The sequence below is a fragment of the Balaenoptera acutorostrata genome, chromosome 7 (assembly GCF_949987535.1).
Source record: "Balaenoptera acutorostrata chromosome 7, mBalAcu1.1, whole genome shotgun sequence".
Taxonomy (NCBI): Eukaryota; Metazoa; Chordata; class Mammalia; order Artiodactyla; family Balaenopteridae; genus Balaenoptera; species Balaenoptera acutorostrata.
The window spans coordinates 7439345-7461117 of record NC_080070.1 but is presented as its reverse complement, the minus strand read 5'-3'; the positions used below and the strand labels follow the sequence as shown (position 1 = coordinate 7461117).

Genomic DNA, 21773 nt, shown 5'->3' with positions numbered 1-21773 from the left:
TTTGAGAAAGTTGGGGGATCTGGACTGGGTACTAGATGAATTATGGCTTATTTTGGTGGCTGTGAAAAGGCACTGAGGCCCTGTAGGACAATGCGTTCTCCAGGCAGGGGTGAAACGACATCTTGGCTGTCATTGTGGTGGTGGGGGGGGGACATGAGGGACTTCCCCCAGCGGTCCAGTGTTTAAGACTCTGTGCTTCTAATGCAGGGGACACAGGTTCGATCCCTGGTTGGGGAACTAAGACCCCACATGCAGTGGGTGTGGCCAAAAAAGGGGGGGATACGAAAATGTAGCAAAATTTTGGTAATTGTTTTCGGTAAATGATGAGTAAAGGGCATCGAGTAGCCAATTCTCTCCGTTTTTGTGGATGCTTGAGATGTTTCATAATTAAATAACAAAAAGTTGATTCAGACACTGGATGTGATGATACCAGTCTTCTTGCATCCACTCACCCACCCTCAACCTCTCATCAGCACCGGCTGCTGCAGACCCCTTAACTGCTAAAGCCCACTCAGTACTCAAAATGCAGCCCACCCTCCTTGCAGCCGGCGCTGGCTCCCCTGCTTCTAGACTGGGTTGTCTACAAGGGAGATGCAATGGCACAACTGGGGTGGGGGGGAAGCACACCCCAGCTTCGCATTTGCAGACACGTGCCCCCTTCCTTTCTTCAGCTGTAAAGTGAGCACAAGAGCACCTACCTTGCAGATCACTTACACTGGGATAATCGGGCAAACTGCTGGACACAGGGTCTGGCTTTTGCTAAATGCCCAATAAATGTTACCTGTTACTCCCATTATTAATCTTTCAATCTGATCACAGCACTTCCCTGCTTAAAACCGTCAGTGGTTCCTTGCAAAGTTCTAGAACAAGGTCAAACTCCTGACTCAGGGCACCCACCTCTTCCAGCCCCTGCTCCACCTCCTTTCGCATCACTGCTTCCCTCCCTCGCCTCTGTCCCTTTGCACCTGCTATGCCTCAACCTGGAAAGTTCACCTCCTCCTTGTGGCTCCCGGGTCAGCCTCTCTGAAGGGCTGCCCAGGCTCCCAGGCTGGGCCAGTGCCTGCTCTCTGGGCTCCCACGGCGGGCACATCTTCACCCTGGCACTGATTGCACTGGACTGCCATCGGCTGACTCACCTGTCTCCTTTAGCAGCCTATCAGCTCCCTAACCAGCCTTGGGTAGATCCTCTCCCAGGGGCCTACTCTCTACAGTCAATATAGGGTGAGTTTACCTGACACTCCATTGGGCAACTTGGTTTCCAGACTGTATTTCAGAAGAGGATACATTTTGACTTCTGCCTCAGGGCCTTTGCATTCACTAGGCATGAGTCTCCTGGGATCTTCTTAAGATGCATTCTGACTCAGCAGGTCTGGGGCCCAGCCCGAGACCATGCATTTCTGACAAACATCCAAGTAGTGTCAACGCCGCAGGTCCCGGGACACACTGAGAAATGACTCACTCCCAACCTCAGCCGGGCTCCAGCCAACTCATCCTTGGGTCTCAGCTCAAACATCACTTCAAAAAGGGCTTTCCCGACACCTCACTTCCAATGAGACCACACTGATCCCCTCCTAGAGCCCAGGCCTCACGTGTGCTGCGTGAGGTCTCCCAGACCAGCACGGGAGCCCCAGGCGGTGCTGGAGGGGTGTGCCTCTGGGTTGAAAAAAAAGCCTCCAAGCCCCACACCCACATTTACTCCTGTGAGCTTCTGGCACAAAGTCTCTGAGGGGGGCCTGCTTGTCCTCCGGAGGGAAGCGGGCATCCAGGAGGGTGCAGAGGACTTCCTGCCACACTGGGGATTCTGAGGACTTACCAGACACCCCCGCCCACCCTGGCCAGACTCAACTTGAAAGCAGGTCATCTAGAAAGGCCCACCCCGGCTGCCCCTTCCCGTGGGGCTGCTTCTTGCCCCCCGCAACCCCTGCAGCAAACCCACCAGCCACTGCCCGAAGAGATGCCCCCAGCTCACGATTTCTGTTTCAGCAAAATTAGGAACAGTCGAGCGGGGATGGCATATCTTGGTGAATGAACTCCCGGAAGGAAGCTCACATCACACAAATCGCCCAGAACCCTGAGGGCCGGTCCAGCTTCCCGTCCTGTCCTGTCCCCTCCTCCCAGCCCCCAGAAGTGCTCAGGGCCTTGCCCTCCATCCCTGCCCCCTCCCGAAAGAATGCACCACTGCCCACCCACAAACAACCAAGAGCAGAGCCCATCGATGCCCCTACCCGGGTTGGGATGCCACCCCACCCCTGGGTGTTCGGGGTGGAGTGAGGCCACCTGCACTCTGCAGGCCGGGCAGGGAGCCTCCCCTCCAGGCCCGGCCTCTCCATCTCCAGCACGCTGAGGCTCCAGGGCGGGACCATGTGCTCTAGGACGGTGATGGAGGTTCATTTTCAATCCTTTCTTTATTCCATCACAACAGCCTACCCTATCCCCCTATCACCCTAAAGTCTCCACCTGTGCCCTAGCTCATCTCTCCTCGGCCACGGCGGTTCTGAAGAGGCAGGCAGCCTCCCGGAGGCTGAGCCTCGGAACCTGGCTCCAAGGGTCTGGGAGCACCTGGGAAATGCTCCCGCCTGCGGTCCTCGCTTTGGGAGAAGGCACGGTGACGCCCAGGCCTGCAGAGATGCCGCTTCTCCCTGGACCGGGTGGCGGATCAGAGTCGGGCTGAAATGACGTCCTCGGCAGGGTGCTTGGCGACAGTTCTCACTTTGTGCCACAACAGGAAGAATAAAAACCAAACACCAACAGTCCCGTCTTCAGCTAACCATTCCTCAGATGACAATAAAATAAAAAGGAAAAGTCGACGTGATTTGGCAAAGGCTTCTTAAATTTTAAATTAAAAAGAGAAAAAAAATTCACACAGAAGAGATTCAACTTGTCTGCTTTGAAGAAATATATTAAAGAAGGTGAAAGGTTAAAAAAAAAAAATCAAACCCCAAATAATGATAAAAATAGATGTATCCTCTGTAAAATTCTGGACTAATCTACTGAGTCATTCATATCTAATTCAGTATTCAGAGCATGAGGTGAAATACCAAAGTATAAAAAATTAAAACACAAGACAAACCAAAAACACCTTGAGAGACTGCCTTTGAGCAAGCCCACCGGGCTCGCAGCTGGCTCAGGCTCCACTGCCGAGTGCTGGAAGCTTTGCTGTCTGGTCCCTGCCGCACTTGCCCTGAGCAGACCCTCAAGGCCCTCAAAGTTCTTCCCTGGCCCTGCTCAGTTTTGTGGCATGTTCTTCTATAAACTTGCTCAAATGCTCCAGATCTCTGTTTCCGTCCTCAAATTTAATTGGGTTCTTTTTGTCCCCGCTGGGGGAGAAGTAGATGGTGGGGAAGCCCTCGACTTTGTAGCGGTCGTTGGTGACATCGTTGGCCGTGGCGTCCATCTTGGCGATGACCAGATTCTTGTGTCCCTTGTACTTCTTGCCCAGGGCTGTGTACACGGGCTCCAGCTGCTTGCAATGTCCGCACCAGGGCGCGTAGAACTCGATGAGGACGTCCTTCTTAGGGTCCATCACGATGGAGTCGAAGGTCTTCCCCACCACGACCTTGACCGGCCCCTTGTTGTTCTTGGGCACTGGCTGGGATTTGACAACTGGCTTCAGTTTTCCTGCCGAGGAAAGCAAGCAGGAGAGGACTGTGAGAGCTGAAAGGCCCGGACCCTGGCGGCTCTGACTGGACCAGGCAGTGAGGCTGGCCTGACGTTCAGGACAGGGCAAGTCAGATGCTGCCAGGGCCAGGCAGGGCCTTGTCTCCAGAAGCCCACCCCCAGTTCTCTGACATCCTCTACTTTCCCAGTCCCTGCAAAGGCCAGAGAGGGTGCAGGTGGTGCCCCACAAGGCCTAGCAGACACTGGGTCCTGTTCAGTGAGGCCGTCACAAGAGATGCTGCCAATGCAGAGGGGTTACTAGGAGGGTGGGTGCCGCGGGCTGGAAGCCACGGTGGGGAGCAGACTGAGCAGGGACGGACAAGGTCTGCCCGCCAGCCGCCAGCGCTGGGGACCTGCGGCCACGTGCTCAGCCAGATCAGAAAGACACTCGGCTTGATGCCAAAGCAAGTTTCCCTCATACGTGAAACTTACGTCTAAGTCCAAAAGCCTGTTGTACTTTACATATTTTAAAAATAAGGCTTCTTGAGATTTCCAAGACACCTGCCTTTTTTTCTATTACGAAAAAAAAAAAAAAGAGAGAGAAAGCAAAGGAACGGGGATTCTCCATCCCCATCTTCCCATCCCTCGGGTCCAGGAGAAAGCCTGGGCCAGGCCCCCGACAACAAGCCGGCGGGGCCGCGGAGGTGGAGGATGGGGGGGATGGGATGGGGGGCCCACCTTTCTTGAAGGCGCTGACGAAGGCGCGGAGAGCGTCGGCGTCGAAGTCGTCGGGCTCCATGGCGAACCTGCGGCCGCCCTCGTCCAGGATGGCCGCGTTCACCTCCTCCCCACTCTCACTCAGCCCCAGGTCCTTCACCTCCGTGGCGAAGTCGTCCTCGTCGGCCACGGCAAAGGTGTACTCGGGGAAGTCCTTGGCCACCTCCAGGACCTTGTTCCGCCAGAACTGAGTGGCTGAAAGGGCACCGAGGGCCGTGAGCCGGGCCGCAGCGGCTGAGGCTCCAGATGCCGGGCACAGATCTCGGACCAGCCTCGGGCCGCAGCCCAGGGCCCCTGCCCGCAGGCGGGTCGGGGTTGGGGGCTGGTCTCGCCCGATCGCCCCCGCGTCTCTAATCTAAGAGGGCCCAACTCGACTCGAAGCTCCCCTCCTGCTCAAGCAGAGAGGGAAGGGGGTAGCGACACAGCCCGGGAGGAAAAAGCCCCTGAAGCCATAAGTAACCACACACCCCAGCCGCCAACCCGGGCCTCACCGACGCGGTAGTCGAAGCTGAAGTCCACGCCATAGTACACGACCACCAGGGGGCGCCGCGAGTAGCGCTTGGCCTCGTTGGAAGACTTGCGGTGGCCGACAAGGGGCAGCGTGTGCCTCAACACGTGCTCCTTGATGGCCGAGCTCTCCGTGGAGTCCTGCAAAAGGGGGCAGGTGAGGTGCAGCTGTCCGTTGCTGTCGACGGGAAAAGACATCTGCTCCAAGAGACGGGCACAGGGGCCCCACTCCAGTCCACCCAGTGATGCTGGGGCCCCTCCTCCAGGGAACCCGAAGTGAGCCTCTCGGGCAACCGCAGAGGCCGCGTGCCCTTCCCTCTGGGTGGGGGCTTGCGGTCCAGGTCAATCAGGTTCTGCTGGGGGAAGGCCCGGCTCCCAGATGACAGCGGCGCTAACATGGGCTAAACTGGGCACAGGGTCCCACCTTCCCCTGGTCTGATCCTCACAGCAGCCTGTCAGGGGCACTGCACGGACGAGAAACACGGTGCCGTGATGTGAAGCGCCGCCTGGGCTCCGAGCTCCGCCTGAAGAAAGCCTGCCCCTGACTAGCCGCTACACCAAAGCCGGGGGCAGGGGTGCGGGCAGTGTCTCTCAGGAAGACCATGGGGCCACACAGCTGCACGTGAGGGCGGCATGGCCACCCACTCTACAGGTGAGGAAACCGAGGCCCAATGAGGTGAGGCTGCCTGCCCAGCAGGAAGTGATGGATAACCACTGCTCTCTCCCCCTAGGGCCCACATCCCATCTGCAGGGATGGTCAGGGAGGTGGTCCCAGGTGGCGCTGAAAAATGGCAGGCCGGGCCAGGTGGGAGGAGGCAGCAGGGACAAGGCAGAGGGCAGCCGGGCTGTGGGGTGTCTTTCATCTGGACGGCCCCTGGACCAACCGTCACTCAGGAGGTGAGCTCAAAGCCGAGGGACCCAGGACAAATGTGCTCCCGAGCTGAGCACCTGGCACCTGCGGGCCCGAATCTGAACTCAAGGCCAGAGCCCTCCTCGCTTACGTCTGCGGCAAACAGGCTATCCCCTCAGCACAGTGCTGCTTGTGCTGATTTTACACCTGGCTTCATCTTACCTGTCCTGCCCTGGTCTTCCCTTTGTCCTAATTTTTAAATCCATTTTTTTAATATTGCATTTTATCTGTTGTGTCAATTTTTTACAAAGCAGCCTGAAATAATTTCTGCAACAAAGACGGTATATAAATAATACCAAAAGAGCAAAGTAGCAGTGATGTGTACAACAGACTGTGGATCTCAACCTCTTCAGGTCAAGGACCCCTTCAAGAATCTACTGAAAGCTGCAGACAGCACCCTTCCCCAGGAGCACGCACACCACACAGAACCGTGCCATCAGGGCCCCTCTGTGGACCCAGAGTCAGTATCTCCGGATGCTACAAAGAGAAGCTGGAGGGCAAGGGGCGAGATGAGACCACCCCCATGTGTCCTGGCTGGGGACGGAGCACATCTGCATTTTCCCCTTAGTCTGCTCCTAACTGGTTGTGGGATCTCCAGTCTGTTAGCTCACTTCTCTGCATCTTTCTATCAAATAAAATATTTGGATTCAAGATGTAAGGTTTTTCCCAAACCTGAAGATCTGTTCAGTGGAGTGCAGGGCCCCTGTGAAGCACTCGGAACACCGAGCTGGACCCAGGCTCACCCTGGGCTGGGAACTCCCTCCGCCCCTCTAGAGGTGAGTGTGTCACCCCCTGAGGAAGACCGAGAGTGGGGGGGACACAGAGGAAAGAAAGGCCAAGTCCACATGCCATGTCCCACAGCGTCACCCAGTGAACAGAGAGGCCCGTCATCACTTCGTAGGCCTCAGCGCCCAAGCCACCTGGCGGCAAGTGAGGCTCGGCTCAGACCCAGCAGCCAGCACGTCCCGGCCAGGGGCCACACCAGCCACGCAGGCCGCTGCTGGCCTGCCAGGAGCTATAGAGACCAGGGGAACCCTTCTGGCAAAAGCAGGTGGAGCTTTGCCAGGGGCCAAGGCCCCACGACCCACCAGGTATGTGAGACCCCATCCCCCGACCACCGTCCCTCCCACGAACCCTGACCAAGAGACCTTCATGCCGATCGGATGCCCCGGGGCTGGCATCCCTCACCCACCTGGATGTCCATCACGTGGCTCTTGGGCTCATATTTGGACTGGAATTTCTCAGGCTGCATGATGACCAACTTCCCCGGGGAGACTTTCAAGAACTTTGCTATTTCAGTGCTGAAAGTGTGGTGGAACTTGTAATCCTCTCTCAGGTTGTTAGCTGAAAAATTAACACAACAACAAATACACAATTTACTAAATTGCTTAAATGATCTAGATTCAACTCACTACCCACATCAGTCAAAGCAAACGCCCAGAAAATAGTGTTATTAACCACGAACGCTGTGTGGACAATACCCAGAGCTTAAACACTTGAAAGGAGTCTGGATTTTAAAACTTGGTATAGATTTAATGCCTTAAAATCTGTATATCTTGGAATTTATTTTAAAAATAAACAATCTTCACAGAAAAACTTAGAGCTAATTTGTCAGGCGCTACGGTCGACTGTGGCCTCTGATGCTGAGAAGCACGTAACCCTAGACAGACAGCCCAAATCCTCCTGTGTCCGTCACAAGAACCCTCCATCCCCACAAGTTTTCACACCCAGCACCCTTCACAGGGGTTTGACTGCTCCTCCTCGAGTTGCTGGGTGGCCTGTTTGTGGGCTGTGGTTCTTCTGCTACACACACTTTAAATCTTGGGAAACTCCCAAATGCAACCCCACCGTCTGAGGATACTCTAGAACAGGGGCTGGCAATCTTTCGTGGAAAGGACCAGACAGGAACTATCTTGGCTTTGTGGACCCCACGGTCACGACGACTCAGCTCTGTGCTGATCAGCGTGCAAACCATCCAGTGTGCTGTGCTCTAACGGAACTTACAAAACCAGGTGAGGACCGGATCTGGCCCGTGGGCCAGCTTGTCAACCCCTGCCCTGGACCCCACAGGGGGACCGCCTCAGTCCCTCTGCTCTGTCCTCGCTGAGCCATCCAGACCCACCCTGAGCGGAGCGTGTGGTCCCAGCACTGGGTGAGGTGTCGCCCCACCCCCGAGGGCAGCCTCCGACTGGTTATAGGAACAGGCGGCTGAGGGCACAGCGCGTGTCTTGCAGGAGGCAGGGGGCAACCTGGACAAGCTCACAGCTTTTGGAAGCTAAGACAGACTTAGACTGAAATCGTAATTTTCGACCTGCCAACTGTGTGACTTCAGGCCTGCCACTTACTCACCTCCCCGAGCCCCAGTCCCTCCTCTGCAGAAACAGGACAGGGCACCTCTCAGACCACTGTAACAATGAAACAAGGTGGCCCACCCAGAAGGCACACCCGTGCTAAGCCGCCAGGCGCCCCGGGTGTTTGTTATCAGGTGGCCCTGGGTGGAGAGACAGAATCGACTCAAGAACTTCCTGCCCGCCCTCCACGCTCACAGACCCCTTCCTCCCGCCAGCCTCCCCCCTGCTCCTGCCCCATCAGCTTCCCCGTCGTCCGCGCTGCATCCCCAGGACTGTCTCTGGCTCCTTCCCCGCAGTCTACACCCCAAGCCCAGTGACCGTCACCCTTGCCTGAGCCTAACCCGACCGGCCACGTGGAGTCACACTTACGTCAGACTGGAAGTGAGGCAGCTGGACAGGCAGCACCCGGGCCCACCCAGATGTACAGTACCAGAACCCACATTCTGACAAGATCCCCGGGGATCTGCGTGCACATAAACGTGTAGGTTTGGGGACTCCATGGTTGCCTGTGGCCCTGGGTGGGCTAGGGGGCCCCTCTGCAAGTTTCTAGCACAACTGGGTGACAAGGTTACTGACTGAATCAGTGAAGACTGAGGAAGCACAAACAGAGTTTAGCTCTACTGTAAGTTTTACAACGTTAATCTGCATTTGACAAACGCACGACCGTGACTGCGCAGCACAGAGATTAGCACTAAGTGGCAAGCAGATCATGATTACTCCTTCGAAGCAGAAGACCAAACTGTTTTGGCGTGTGCGACGTGGGGTGAGGGGTGGAGGGCACTCAGGAGGAGCTGATGCGGACCAAGAGGATCCTGACCGTCCCTGAAGAACCATCTTTTGTTCACAACCCAGGGACCATCCGGGGAGCGAGGACGCCGGCCCCCACGGGACACCACTGACAGCTGCTGGTGATAAACTTTGCCTCCCAGACCAGCAAGACCAGCATTCACTGTGCAATCGGCATCCCCAGGCACTTTGCTAAGCACTTCCTCCACTTTATCTCAACTAACGTAACAACCTTCCACGTAGGACAGGTCACCGTGCTGGATGGGAGATCTCCGAGCTGATCAAGTCACTGACTGTGGTCACAGTGTTCTAACCACTGGCAGAGCCAGGACTCGAACCCAGGTCTGATGCAGAAACCCCCGCTTTCCGGTCAAGACCCTACCCCTGGCAGAGGGACTGGCTCTGGGAAGGGGCCCCTGGAAGGGGCGGGAGGTAGACAATGACCTTGGATGAACTTGACTTTGCCCCTCCCCTCCTCTCAGAGGCCAGGAGGGGGACTGCGCAGCCCTCTCATCTATTTAGTAAGAGAACATATCACCCATGTGCAATTAAAGCAACAGGGAACCAACCCCCAAGCCCAGAAAGGAAAGCCTGTTCCCACATATGCAATCTCAATTCTTCCATCAAGCCACCCCCTAAATCAATGCCCAGGAGTTTTATACAAAAGCAGCAGACTCCCCAGCAACCTCAGACGGCCCAGGCACGGGCACTCTGCCCCGCCCAGAGGGCCAATCCTTACCAGCGTCCTGGTACTTCTGGTAGGCTGGGTCGCTCTCCGCCTTAAAGACCCCAACGATGATGACGTCGTCTCCATCCTTCAGGAACTCCTGGACCTGCTTCAGGGCCAGGATCTGCTTGGAGGGCGGCCCGGACTGCTCGATCATGTAGTCGACGATCCCTGGGAGCAGAGCACACGCCTGAGGGGCCGCTTGGGGCTGCAGGGCGCTGTCCCCACAGCTCTGCCGGCGCCCACACGCGCCAGGAGTTTCCCTCCCCACTGAGGCCAGACGAGGCGGCAATACCGTATTTTTCCCGTGGGCCGTTGTAATCAAAGGGCTTTCCCTTGCGGAAGATTTTCAGGGTGGGATAGCCGGAGACGTCGAACCTCTTGGCCAGGTCTGTCTCCGCGGTGGCGTCGACCTTCGCCAGAGGGATCGGGGGAGAGCGCTTGCTCAGCCCCTTGGCGGCCTTCTCGTACTCGGGGGCCAGTTTCTTGCAATGTCCACACCTGCGAGAGGAAGCAGTTCTGTCAGGGGCCTGTTCTGGTGTGGGTGCCACCTGCCAGGTAAGTGAAGCGCAGAGACCCAGCCTGCGCTCCCGGGCGACTGGAGAGATCCGGCCAACCTCGGGATGCCCCCGGGTGAGGGCAGGGCCCAGGCCTTCCCCAGGGGCCAGCAGGATGTGGGGTGGGGGGACGCACACCACACACACACACACGAGACATGGGTGGACAGGGGCATAACCGTGACATGGGGTAAGTCGTGGGAAAGGCAAGACAATTTTCTTGGTTGGAGAGCTGGGGCAGGTAAGGATACCAGTCAGTGGTGACTTCACACAGGACGTGAGGGTGAGCTGGGACACGAGGGATGGGCAGGAAGTGGATGCAAGCCTGTGAAGGGGGGGTGAGGGGAGGGGACAAAAGGCAGGAAACTGTAGGGACCCTGGGGCTCCGGCACAAGAAGGGAACACGTCTTGAGTGTAAAGCAAGGGTCAGGGTCAACTTCCAAGATTCACTCCAGAACAGTCAAGGGCAGAGACGAAGACAGAGAAAACCAGGGTTCAAACACCTCAGGAGGGAGGCAGCGAGGCTCGGGGGACAGCGGGCACTGCCCGGCGCACGGCCGTGTCCTCCAGCTCCCAGGGGCCCCAGATCGTTGGGTGGCCCCCCTATGTGGCCCACGTGGCTTACTCTCCCCGGCAGGCTCCACGCTGCAGGCCTACATTTTAGCCTCATCCCATCCCCCGGGAAAGACTCTGTGAAACCACCTCTCTCGGAACACGCAGCGTGCCACTCTGCCCACTTGTGCACGGTGGGGACTTTGCACCCGCCTGCTCTTCGGCTAGCCCTGCCTCACGTGCGGGGGTCTGTCCCTGCCACCCCCGGCCTGTGCCTGTACCGAATACAGGACGGGCCTGACCAGTACCCGATAACAGGAGAGAGACGCCATCTTACCACGGGGCATAAAACTCCACCAGAATGATGTCCGACTCATTCACCACCTCATCGAAGTTATCTTTGGTCAGCACGAGCGTGACTTCCGGTGGAGGTGTCCAGGTGGGCTGGGAGATCTCTTTGACCTTGGCCACAATTTCTGGAATAAACAACACAAGACTGAGCACATGCAGGCCCCCGCTCCAGGGGTGGCAGGTGGTGAGGGGCGAAGAGAGAGAGCGGGGCCACAGAACAGGACCCATCTGATTTCCTGAAATCCAATCACGTCTACAGCCAGCACCACTCTGCACAATTAAGAGCCAGAGGCCCACTGTCCCCAACAGCCATCCGTCACATGTCCATTGGCACACGCACCCCCTGCAGACTGCTCGAGACAGGCCAAGCCCAACCCAACGAACGAGACTTCCGCTCCTACCACGCCGGGGTTCTAACTGCACTCGAACCCCGAGAGGTCATCTCCTAGTGTTTGACCACACGTGCCTATTAATGGTTTTGGGGGCATCCTCTTAACTCGTACAAATACATATGTATTTAGACATGCACATCTAGCACTGGCACGTTACACACATCATAAAATGTAACCAAACTGGAGAAAAATGAAAAGAGGAGTAGCAGCTCCCACACCGCTCAGGCTGCACAGACCGCAAAAGGCCCACCTGTGGCCTGCTTCCCCGGAGATGGATTCAACGCCAGGCCTGGGACACTGAATATATTCTCGCAAAGCACTTTCCAAGGGGTTCTTAGGAGCAGTGGCTGCAAACTTTTTCTCTCCTTTTTTGCCATAGAATCTACCAAGGAGCCAGGTCTGAGACCCACAGCCGCAAAGCACGAGCTTTCAGGCTGGAGCGCGCACAGCAGCACCTGCCGGTGCAGGCAGAGCCGAGGCCCTGGGGCCGTCAACGCGGGCGAGCCCCATTATTAAGACGCACTGGGAGGGCTGGTGCCTGGGGAGGCCACTTAGGCAAACTCTGCTCTCAAGATTCCAAACTGGGCCACATCCCTAGCTGTCAGGTGTCAAGCGCAGACCTCCAAATATACAAGTCTGTCACGGGACAGACTCTCGTACCAATTCAAAGGGAACCTTGAGATCAAGTCCACATGACCTCACACTCAGTGATGAGGAGCCCAAGGCCCAGCAAGGGAGGCCTTTGTGGGGGGACACAGGGCTACGTGATGGCAATAAAGACCCCAAACCTATTCAGTGCTATTTCTACTATGCTATACTGGGAATGGAAAATGCAGCACAAAGCAATCTTTTTTTCTTAAGTGATTAAGAGATATGCTAAAGGCTACCACAATGTTATTTTCTCATTCATTTAATGAAACTTATTTAGTGTCTGATGTGAGCCAGGCAGGGATCCATCGGGCCTGGTTTTAGAAACACTGGCTGGCTCCGCACACCAGTGGTTCCAATGTGGGGCTCTGGACCCACAGGTTCGGCAAGCCCTTGGCGCTCACAAGAAACGCAGGTTATTGGGCCAGACCTGAAACTTAGTGAATCAGAAGCTCTGGGCTGGGGCTCGACAGTCTGTCTTAACGAGCCCCCTCAACCCCACCCCACCCCACCCCACCCCCCGTGAGTCGGATGCAAGCTAGACATTCAGAAGCACTGCTCCAGCACACTACCAAGACCCATGACCTGTAACACACCGGCTCCAGACCTTGAGTTTCATGGTCGTCAATGGAAGAAGATACCCCCTCCCGTGCAAGGACAAGTTTATGTTAATCCAAGTTTCCGCGAACATTCCATCAGGGATCACTCCCCGTCCACTCAACTTGGCTTCCTTTCTAATATCCAAATTCCCCTCCCATCACCCCCTCCACTTTCCCTTCCAGGGGGAGGGAACCCTGGCCCCGACTTCCACCAGCAGCTCAGGAGCCGCTCACCTTCCTGGGTCCTGGAGCCCTCGTAGTCGACAGCCTGCCCCTTCTTAAGGATCTTGATGGTGGGATAGCCACTCACATCAAACCTGCTGGCCAGTGCCGATTCCGAGGTCGCGTCGATCTTGGCAACAGCAATGGGAGGGTCATTCTCCTTCAAGGTAGTGGCGATTTTTTCATATTCTGGAGCAAACTGCTTGCAATGCCCGCACCTGAGAATTAGATTTTGGGAAGAAGCAGCAGGTTAACTGTACCCATGGAGACTTAAATCCAGCAACGTGCACACAAACGGGGGCACTGGGACCAAAAATGTTTGCAGTTAACAAGAAACACAAAACAGGGGAGGCAAAGGCGGCTGAAAGTCAAACAGATCCAGGTTCGAAACCCAGCTCGGCTGAGGGAACATGCATTCAACATCTCTACACCCCAGTGTGAGGAGAAAACTCTTCCTGAAAGATGCTGTCTTTTCCACTCCTCTCAGAAGCATATGGTGGGGTTTTCCAGAGGCTACGTGACCGACGATGATGTCAGCATTCTGATGTTAACATGTAAGAGGGCTACTGTTATTTAAAGATGGCTTTTTCTACTTCTCAGTTTTAACTTCCGATATGGTAACTACTGATAAACGTGACCCACATAACCAGCTATTTGAGATCCTCAGTTTTTAAGTGTTAAGGGGTCCTGAGAACAAAATGTTTGAGAACGGCTGATCTATAAACCAGGAATGATGTAACCTCACAGGCCTGTCCTAAGGACTGTTTAGATACTTTTACGAAGCATCTCACACTATGCTAGACAAACAACATAAGAATATCTTGACTATTTTGACTATTTTGTCTCCGAAGTGAACCAAGGAGGGCAGGAGAAAGGGGAAAAAGAAGACGGGATTATGAGATGGAAAAAACAGCAGAAGAGAGGTGGGGGGAAGGAGCCCAAGAGTCATGACTGGCTGCACCGTGAGGGTGAAAGATGGGAAAAGAGGGGCTGCTCCCACAGGGCCCATGCACCTTTCCTATGGGAGGCCCCACGGGCTGCACTGGGCAGCTGCCAGACTCCGGCAGGAGGAGGGGGTGGAGGGCTGAATCTGTAACGAGGGATGCGTCTGTCACCCACGCACGTCTGTGTGTCATCACAGCTCGTTAGCCGCCCCCAGCTGTAACTAGCAGAGGACGTGTTCACATTTTTAAGCACTGGATCTGAAACGAGCAGGGCCCGTGGTGCACGAGGGCTGGCTCGTTGGACGCTCGATGCAAACTGGCAGAATGCTGAGCTCCTGGCGCTCCCGAACCAGGAGTCTGGGTTCCTGCCCCCGGACACTCCCACCCTGCGGGGTCTGGATGACTCTGAGGGGTCAAGCCTGGGACACAGAGGAACCCCTGGTCCACCTGGCTGAGGGGGGCGGAGCGTGGGTCCTCACCACGGAGCGTAGAACTCCAGCAGCACCGTGTCTTTGTCAGCCACAAAGTTATCAAAGTTCGCGTCATTTAGGACCAAGACACCGTTTTCTTCCTTAACTTCCAAGTCGTCGCCGTCGTCCTCCTCCTCCTCATCTTCCTCCTCCTCGTCTTCCCCCTCAATGGCATCCTCTTTATTAGAAGAATCTGTGCAGAAAATACCCAGACTGGTTAGGAAACTGGTGACCCGCCTCCTTAAAAATCTTCCTAGAGGGACTTCCCTGGTGGCACGGTGGTTAAGAATCCGCCTGCCAATGCAGGGGACACGGGTTCGAGCCCTGGTCTGGGAAGATCCCACAGGCCGTGGAGCAACTAAGCCCATGCACCACAACTACTGAGCCTGTGCTCTAGAGTCCGAGAACCACAACTACTGGAGTCCGCGCACCTAGAGCCTGTGCTCTGCAACAAGAGAAGCCACTGCAATGAGAAGCCCGCGCACCGCCATGAAGAGTAGCCCCCGCTCGCCGCAACTAGAGAAAGCCCACGCGCAGCAACGAAGACCCAACGCAGCCATAAACAAACAAATAAATAAATTCATTTAAAAAAAAAAAACAAAAAACTCCCTAGAACCGAAAACCCTCAAAATGGTCATGAGTCCTGCGTGGTCCCTGGGGGCCACCATCACGCGACCTCGGGCCTCCCGGACCCCAGGAATTTGCATATTGGGTGGCCACTTAAGATTTCACTTAAAGGGAGGTCATGCCTAAAAGATGGTTGAAAACTAACTACAGGCCTAGAATTTAAAGTCTAAAAACTGCAGCAGGACTCGGAGGGCAGGACCAGCCCCCTCTCCAGATGAAGCACTCCCTCCGCAGCCTTGCTCTGCATGCCTCCAGCCCAGGCACAGAGAACCGTCCCTCCTGCTCCCCACGCACAGATCTGACCCACCCCTCGGGGCTGCCCCGCGGCAAGGCTCCTCACCCACACATCCATGCTGTGCGTTTCAGGCTCCTCACTTTGTGGGTCCCCCATGTCTGTGCGCAAGGGCCAGGCTAACTTTCACAGACGTGTTCCTCTTCCTCACCCTCTCTGCTTCCACAGGCAGGAAGGACTGCATCTAATCCCAACCCGCCCCCCGGAATGAATGACTGACTGCCTGGTCCCCAGATCAGTACAAACAGGAAACAAGTACTGGTTCTCAACTTTTCCACCCTGGAGGTTACTCGGGCTGACTTTATAAGTAAAATATGATTCCCCACACTCTTCCCTTCACATTTCAACCTTTTGCTGAAGGATTATAACACCTGTGGGGCTATTTTTTATGTGTATGAGGTAAAAATGCCACCCCTTTCAGAAATGGATTAGGATTCCATCCTCCAGAATGAAAAGTTGAGAACCAGTACTTGTTTCCTGTTCGTACCTTTGTAGGACACGCTGCCTGGAAGCAAAGTACTCTTTCCAGAACGCAAGAATATGAGCACATCTTGTTATCAAGGTTCAACTGAATTTGTTGCTGAACTACAGGTACCAGAAATCCTGAATGGCAGTTCTCATTACCCAGGTTCCCCAGCTGCTACCAAGTCAGTAAACAGAAGTGCAGCCAGCACGATTTCATCAACTCCAAAGGCAGAATGTTTCAGGGCCAATTATTTATTTCTGGAGATGCTTCCCAGGAGAGAAACCAACAATGACAGAGGGACTGAGGTCAGGGCTTGAAAACCTGCCCTCGGGACCCGGAAACCCCCGGGACTTGCCCAATCTTCGCCGCCCCTGAACTGATCCAGTGCTGGCTCTGCAGCCGCTCAGAAAAGCCAGGAGCTGGTCTGGGCAGGGTGGCAGCTTTGCTCGTTATCATGAAAATCTACCAATCTGCACACTAATTGTTAAAAGCAAACCAAAAACCCACCCCACCCCGCTGAGCCCCACTTTCCTCCACACTTGTCCCTTCAAACACCCACTGCTTTTTCCTTTCACATCCCCCTCTCCAACTTAAGGCAGAAGTTCCTCCATTGCGCGGGCAGGAGAAACGGCTCTAAAATCCAAAAAGAACACCCAGCAATTTGAGGAGTACATACCCAGCAAGCTCCCATGTTTCTTGGGGCAGGTTACCGGCCCTGCCCGCGGTTATCCTCCCGCCCTCCCCGAGCTCCCCAGCCACCTCGCCACCTCCCTGCTCCACGTCAGGGACCCTGCGGGGTGGGAGGGCCTGCAGAAGCCCCAGGCCCCCAGCACAGTCAGCAGGAGGCTTGGGGAGAGCGGTGAGAGCCAGGCTCCCTGGACGCAGAGGGGGCAGGACCCAGAGGAAGACAACCTGGGCTCAACCCCAGTGCCGCCGCTCAGGGCTGTGGCCTCAGCTCGTTTCCTTACACTCACGTCACACTGAATCCCCTTCCACTGGTGACTGGCAGCCAACACTGTACACCCAGGTCCTCGGGAAGCCTAGGACCTAACGCCGCTTGAGAACCTCCGTGTTTACACCGGCCGGCTAGGGGCTCCCGGTACTTCTAGGAACATTGCCTACAACAAACTTGCAGGACAAGTACTAGCTGACCCATGCCGGCCTGCAGAACCCTGGTCACAGTGGCTTTCAAAAGGCTAGTCTGACCGCCCCTCACTTGAAAGTCCCACCCAAAATGACCCACATCGGGGCTGCAAACCCGGGGGCTTAATGTGGGGATGTCGTGCAGGTCCTCTTCTCCTGTCGGGGGCCTAGGAAACGCCACACGCCTTGCCCCAGCTCTGGCTGCTCCCACGGCCCAGAGGCCTGCTGTGGGCAGGCGGGTAGGCCCCAGGCAGGGCATCTCCACTCTCACCGCCTGCCTGCTCGGCTCAATCCAGGAATCAAGTTCACTTGCGGGCGGACGGAAAGACTGGAGGAAGGTTGGGAAGAAGGCTCGGGAGAGCTCCATGCTCTCTTCAGGCTAGGAAACACAGCTCGGGGAGGAAGCGGGACTCGGCTGTCTGCTCAATACACAGGGATAAGGTGAATTTTACAAAACGGAAACGCAGAGATGCTTTCCTACCTACATCCAGCCCGAAGTGGTCTGTAAGCACTACTCGTGATGGGCTCTCACGATTAAATGGGGGTCCGTGAGTTATCCTGGGACAGAGCTCCTAACAGGGAACTCATTTCTTGATACTTTTTAAAAAACTGACTTTGAGTTTATATTTTTAAGGATCAACAAAATGGCAGAACATTCCCTACATAATTAAGGATCCTCAACAGCATTAAGGCATGGCCTCCCCCTTTCCATTCCTCCCCAAGTTGCAGACAATCCCCAGGGTTGACTCCTCTGCAGTTGGAGAAGGTGCTGGCTCTATATTCCCACGGACTAAAACCCCACACATCCGGACAAGGAAAATATCTCAGTTTAATAGGGAGACCACTCTTCACTGGGCTTCACTTTTAAAGTTGGACATTCTAGGATAGGAATATATCCAAAGCCTTCCAGCACCTTCTGGAAGGGTGCCATCCTCCTTAGCGTGTAGTCAGTGAAGCCTCTTGCATCATCTCCACACACTGCTTAGCCCACCCAGTAAGGCCACTCCTGAAATGTAGGCCCCTCCTCTAACCAGGTCACTGCAACCCCTGCCCACTCCCAGCAGGACATGTGACAACACGGGATGCTGCCCAGGCTGGACACCAGCGGCTCCTACAGCACGTCCTCATCTGCCTCCTCAGCTGGCCGGTCTTCCAGTCCCCACCAGGGAGGTGCCCATAAAAGTGGGGTAAATCTTTTTTAAAAAAAAAACCTTTTTTTTTTTAAGTATTTATTTATTTATGGCTGTGTTGGGTCTTCGTTTCTATGCGAGGGCTTTCTCTAGTTGCGGCAAGCAGGGGCCACTCTTCATCGCGGTGCGCGGGCCTCTCACTGTCGCGGCCTCTCTTGTTTCAGAGCACAGGCTCCAGACGCGTAGGCTCCGTAGCTGTGGCTCACGGGCCCAGCTGCTCTGTGGCATGTGGGATCCTCCCAGACCAGGGCTCGAACCCGTGTCCCCTGCATTGGCAGGCAGACTCCCAACCACTGCGCCACCAGGGAAGCCCAAAAGTTGGGTAAATCTTACCATTAGGTCAATACTGAATAGAAAAAAAGAAATTTGTTATCAGATATAACATCATTTAACTGATATTGTTTATGTTCCAGGCACCGTGCTGAGCACGTAAGCACACTATCTCAACCCCCGAGGGAAACACATTACATGCACTTTACAGAGGAAGAAACAGAGAGCTTTAGTCACCTGCCCAAAGGCACAAGGCTACTGAGTGGAGGGTCCTGACCGCTCAGCTGCTATGCCATGTTGACACATAGGATTTTCTTCCCAGGATGCCCCAAGTTTTACATGGACTCGTTTGATAATTACTTCCCAGAAACGAAAAGAGAGGGGCAACTGGACAGTTCCTCAGCACTGTACCCAAGTGAATTTCCACTTACTTTAAAATCTAAACCAATCCCAAATAAAAGCAAGCAAGGGACTTCCCTGGTGGTCCAGCGGTTAAGATTCTGCACTCCCAATGCAGGGGGCCCCGGGCTCCATCCCGCATGCTGCAACTAAGAGTCCACATGCCGCAACTACAAGAGCTCACAGGCCGCAACGAAGATCCCGCATGCTGCAACTAAGACCCGGTGCAGCCAAACAAATAAATAAATAAATAATAAAATAACTAAGATCCCGCATGCCCCGCAGTGCGGCAAAAAAAAAAAAAAAAATGGTAAAAAGCACGAGAGGCAAAAAAGGGGAAAACCCCCTAAGGACTGGGACCATCTGGGGTAGAGGGAAGTGTGGCCCTAAAATAAATCCACGGGATGGGTTATCTGTGATAGAAGCTGAACGTGAAGAGCCAGGGATGGGAAAGAGTCAAGGTAACTACTAGAAGCCCCACCCTACCCAACCGCAGAGATTCCCGGGCTCACCCCAGAGGCGACTGCTTCCCAGGGTCTCCAGTGCATTAGTGACCTGGAACCCAAATGACAGACTCACTCTTCCTAATAGCCCTTGGTGTCCACCCATGTTTGCCACCCTTCCAGGCCTCTTAAGAATCCCCGCAAAACAGAATCACTGGATCAGAACCAAGACAAAGCTAGTTTGCTCTTTGGCTACGTTCCAAAAACTACCCTCCATCTCCACTGGTCCTCAAACTTTAATGTGCCTCCCAAAGTTTACTTTGCCCACGAATCAATGAAATGTTTAACATGCAGATTTGAGGGCCCACCGCTGCAGTCCGCTTGAGTGTATTTTGGGACTCTGTATTTAAATAAGCACCAGGTGATTTGGATAAAGGTCCTAAGACACTTGTAGGTGACACTACTCTCTAGTTCCTGTTGGCAGGTAGGTGTTCTTCTCACCAATCGCTGGTTTTAAACTTCCCTTTCTATGTGGGTAAAGACTCTTGAATCACTGACTTGCATCAAAGTTACTCAAGCTGTTTAAAAGAGTATAAAGTTCACAGTTCCTTTACACACTAACATTAGAAAAAGGGGTTTATTTATATTGGAACAAACTCAACAGGAAAAAACTCTAGTCACCTAGAGAAAAGCCAGAGAGAAAGAAGTTTAAGACCAGTAATGAGATGCCTTGTTCTCTAGAAATTAGCATTCTTTTCTTGACTAAAACTTTCTAATTTTCCAAGTTCTCTTACACCATTTGTTTTTAGCTAGCCGATTTCAAAGAAAAATGCAGGAGTGATGACTAGTAGCTGCGAACCTTCCTCCCAGAGCGGGCGCTTTATGGGCAGGGGCCACACTCATCCTGAACGCCCACAACCCAGCGCAGTGACTGACACACACAGTAGGTGCTGAATAAATGCTCGCACAAGGAATGCTATCTCCGGTTTCCAAAAGATGCAAACCAATCCATCACTTTCTCCCTCAGACCAGAACCCTTGAGTTACTTATATCCAAACCTACAAACTACAGTTTTGAGACGTAAAATGCTTGCTGCCCGCGGTTGTCCCGAGAGCTCCTACTTGGGGCTTCATGCCCTCACCCCTTCTCTAAAATCTGTTTTGAAACCAGAGGCCCCTCTCCCTTCACACTCCCTGGGCGTGTTAGCCTCAAATGCTGAACCAGTTCCCAAGCTCCCCTTCCCAGGAGCGGGCAGTCAGCCTGGACTCGTGGAAAATCTGAGCAGAATCAGGGCGAAGGAGCCAGCATGCAAAGAAGGCACTTTACATCCTCTCCGCGTTCAAGCCTCGGTGGCAGCCCCGGCCGCTTCGCTGCCCTCCTCTCCCGGATCTCCCAAGCGATCCTGTCCCCCGCTACCGCCCTCAAACTGCAGCACGTCGGCGGTCCGCGCGGCGCCCCCGGCCCACAGGCCCGGCCCGCCGCCGCTCACCTTCATCCGGGCCCTCGGCGCTCGCCGCTGCCAGCAACTGCGCCAGGGCTAAGAGCAGAACGAGCAGCCAGGCTTTCCGGGGCCTCATCACGGCTGTGCGGAGCTTGGTCTCCTCGCGCCGGCGGCCGCTGGGCGATCCCGAACCTCAGGCTCCGGTCTCGCGAAGGGAAACGAGAGGTAAGGAAAGAAACCGCCCCTCCCGGAAGACCTAGCCGGCAATTGACTGGGGGCGGGGGAAGCCGCGGACCGGCCAATCCCAGCCCGACCGGGGGCGCGGGCCGCGTGCGCCGAAGTGCGCGTCCGAGCTCCGCAGCACCGAGCACCGCAGCACCGAGAGCCGCCGCGCAGACCCTCCTCCCTGGCCTCCTCCGCAGGCCCCGCGGCTCCGGCGTTTAAAGATCAGAGCGCTAACGTGAGGTGCCCCCTTCTGATTGGCTGCGCCGCGGTCTCCAATCAGCGGCTGCCACTCGGTTTGCCTGGAGCGCACAGGCTGAGAGAGGGAGCGGGGGAGAACAAAGGCGGCGGGCAGGGGCCAGAGGGGCGGGGTCGGGCTACGCCTCGGGAGCGATTGGCCGGTGGAGCGGTGGGCGGGGCCTTGGAAATGCGAGGCGGGCGGGGCTCCAGGCTGCTGATCTGGGCAGGAAGAACACGTGTCCTTAGCAGAACGTTGGTGAGAGGGTACGTGTGCGCAGCCCTTGGGGGACGCTGGGGGGGGCTCAAGAGCGAAGCGGCGGAGGGGCCCGAACTAGTCTGTTGGTGGGAAAGAGAGAGAACGGGACTCCCGACTCGGCTTCATGTTCGTGGTCTTTTTGGTTTCTGCCTGCGCGAATGAAAGTTGGCGTTTCTTTCCTGGATTAAAACACAAATTGGCCTTGGGGACGGGGGTCTCATGCAGTAAAAGTGAATCTAGAACTAGGATTTGGGGAAGCTTCTCTCTAGGGTTTCATCTGTGAGCAGGCCATCAGGTGCGTGTCTAAACTTTGCTTCATGTTATCAATTTCTCCTGATTTTCTGCAAAAGTGAAATATCACGCAATCTAAAGGTTTACACAAGTCTAAATATAG

The 21773-nt window shown here is 55.2% G+C and overlaps 1 protein-coding gene across 1 annotated transcript; it reads right to left on the bottom strand.

Moving 5' to 3' along the window:
• Positions 1 to 2386: 2386 nt before the first annotated feature.
• On the bottom strand, positions 2387 to 21089 carry PDIA4 (protein disulfide isomerase family A member 4). The gene is made up of 10 exons (XM_007184658.2): positions 20710 to 21089; positions 14400 to 14583; positions 12989 to 13194; positions 11102 to 11240; positions 9951 to 10156; positions 9668 to 9826; positions 6984 to 7135; positions 4866 to 5022; positions 4336 to 4569; positions 2387 to 3618 (listed from the first exon to the last, which is right to left on the bottom strand). The coding sequence occupies exons 1-10, from the start codon at positions 20795 to 20797 to the stop codon at positions 3203 to 3205; spliced, it is 1941 nt and encodes a 646-aa protein (XP_007184720.2). The 5' UTR covers positions 20798 to 21089; the 3' UTR covers positions 2387 to 3202.
• Between the last annotated feature and the right edge of the window lie 684 nt (positions 21090 to 21773).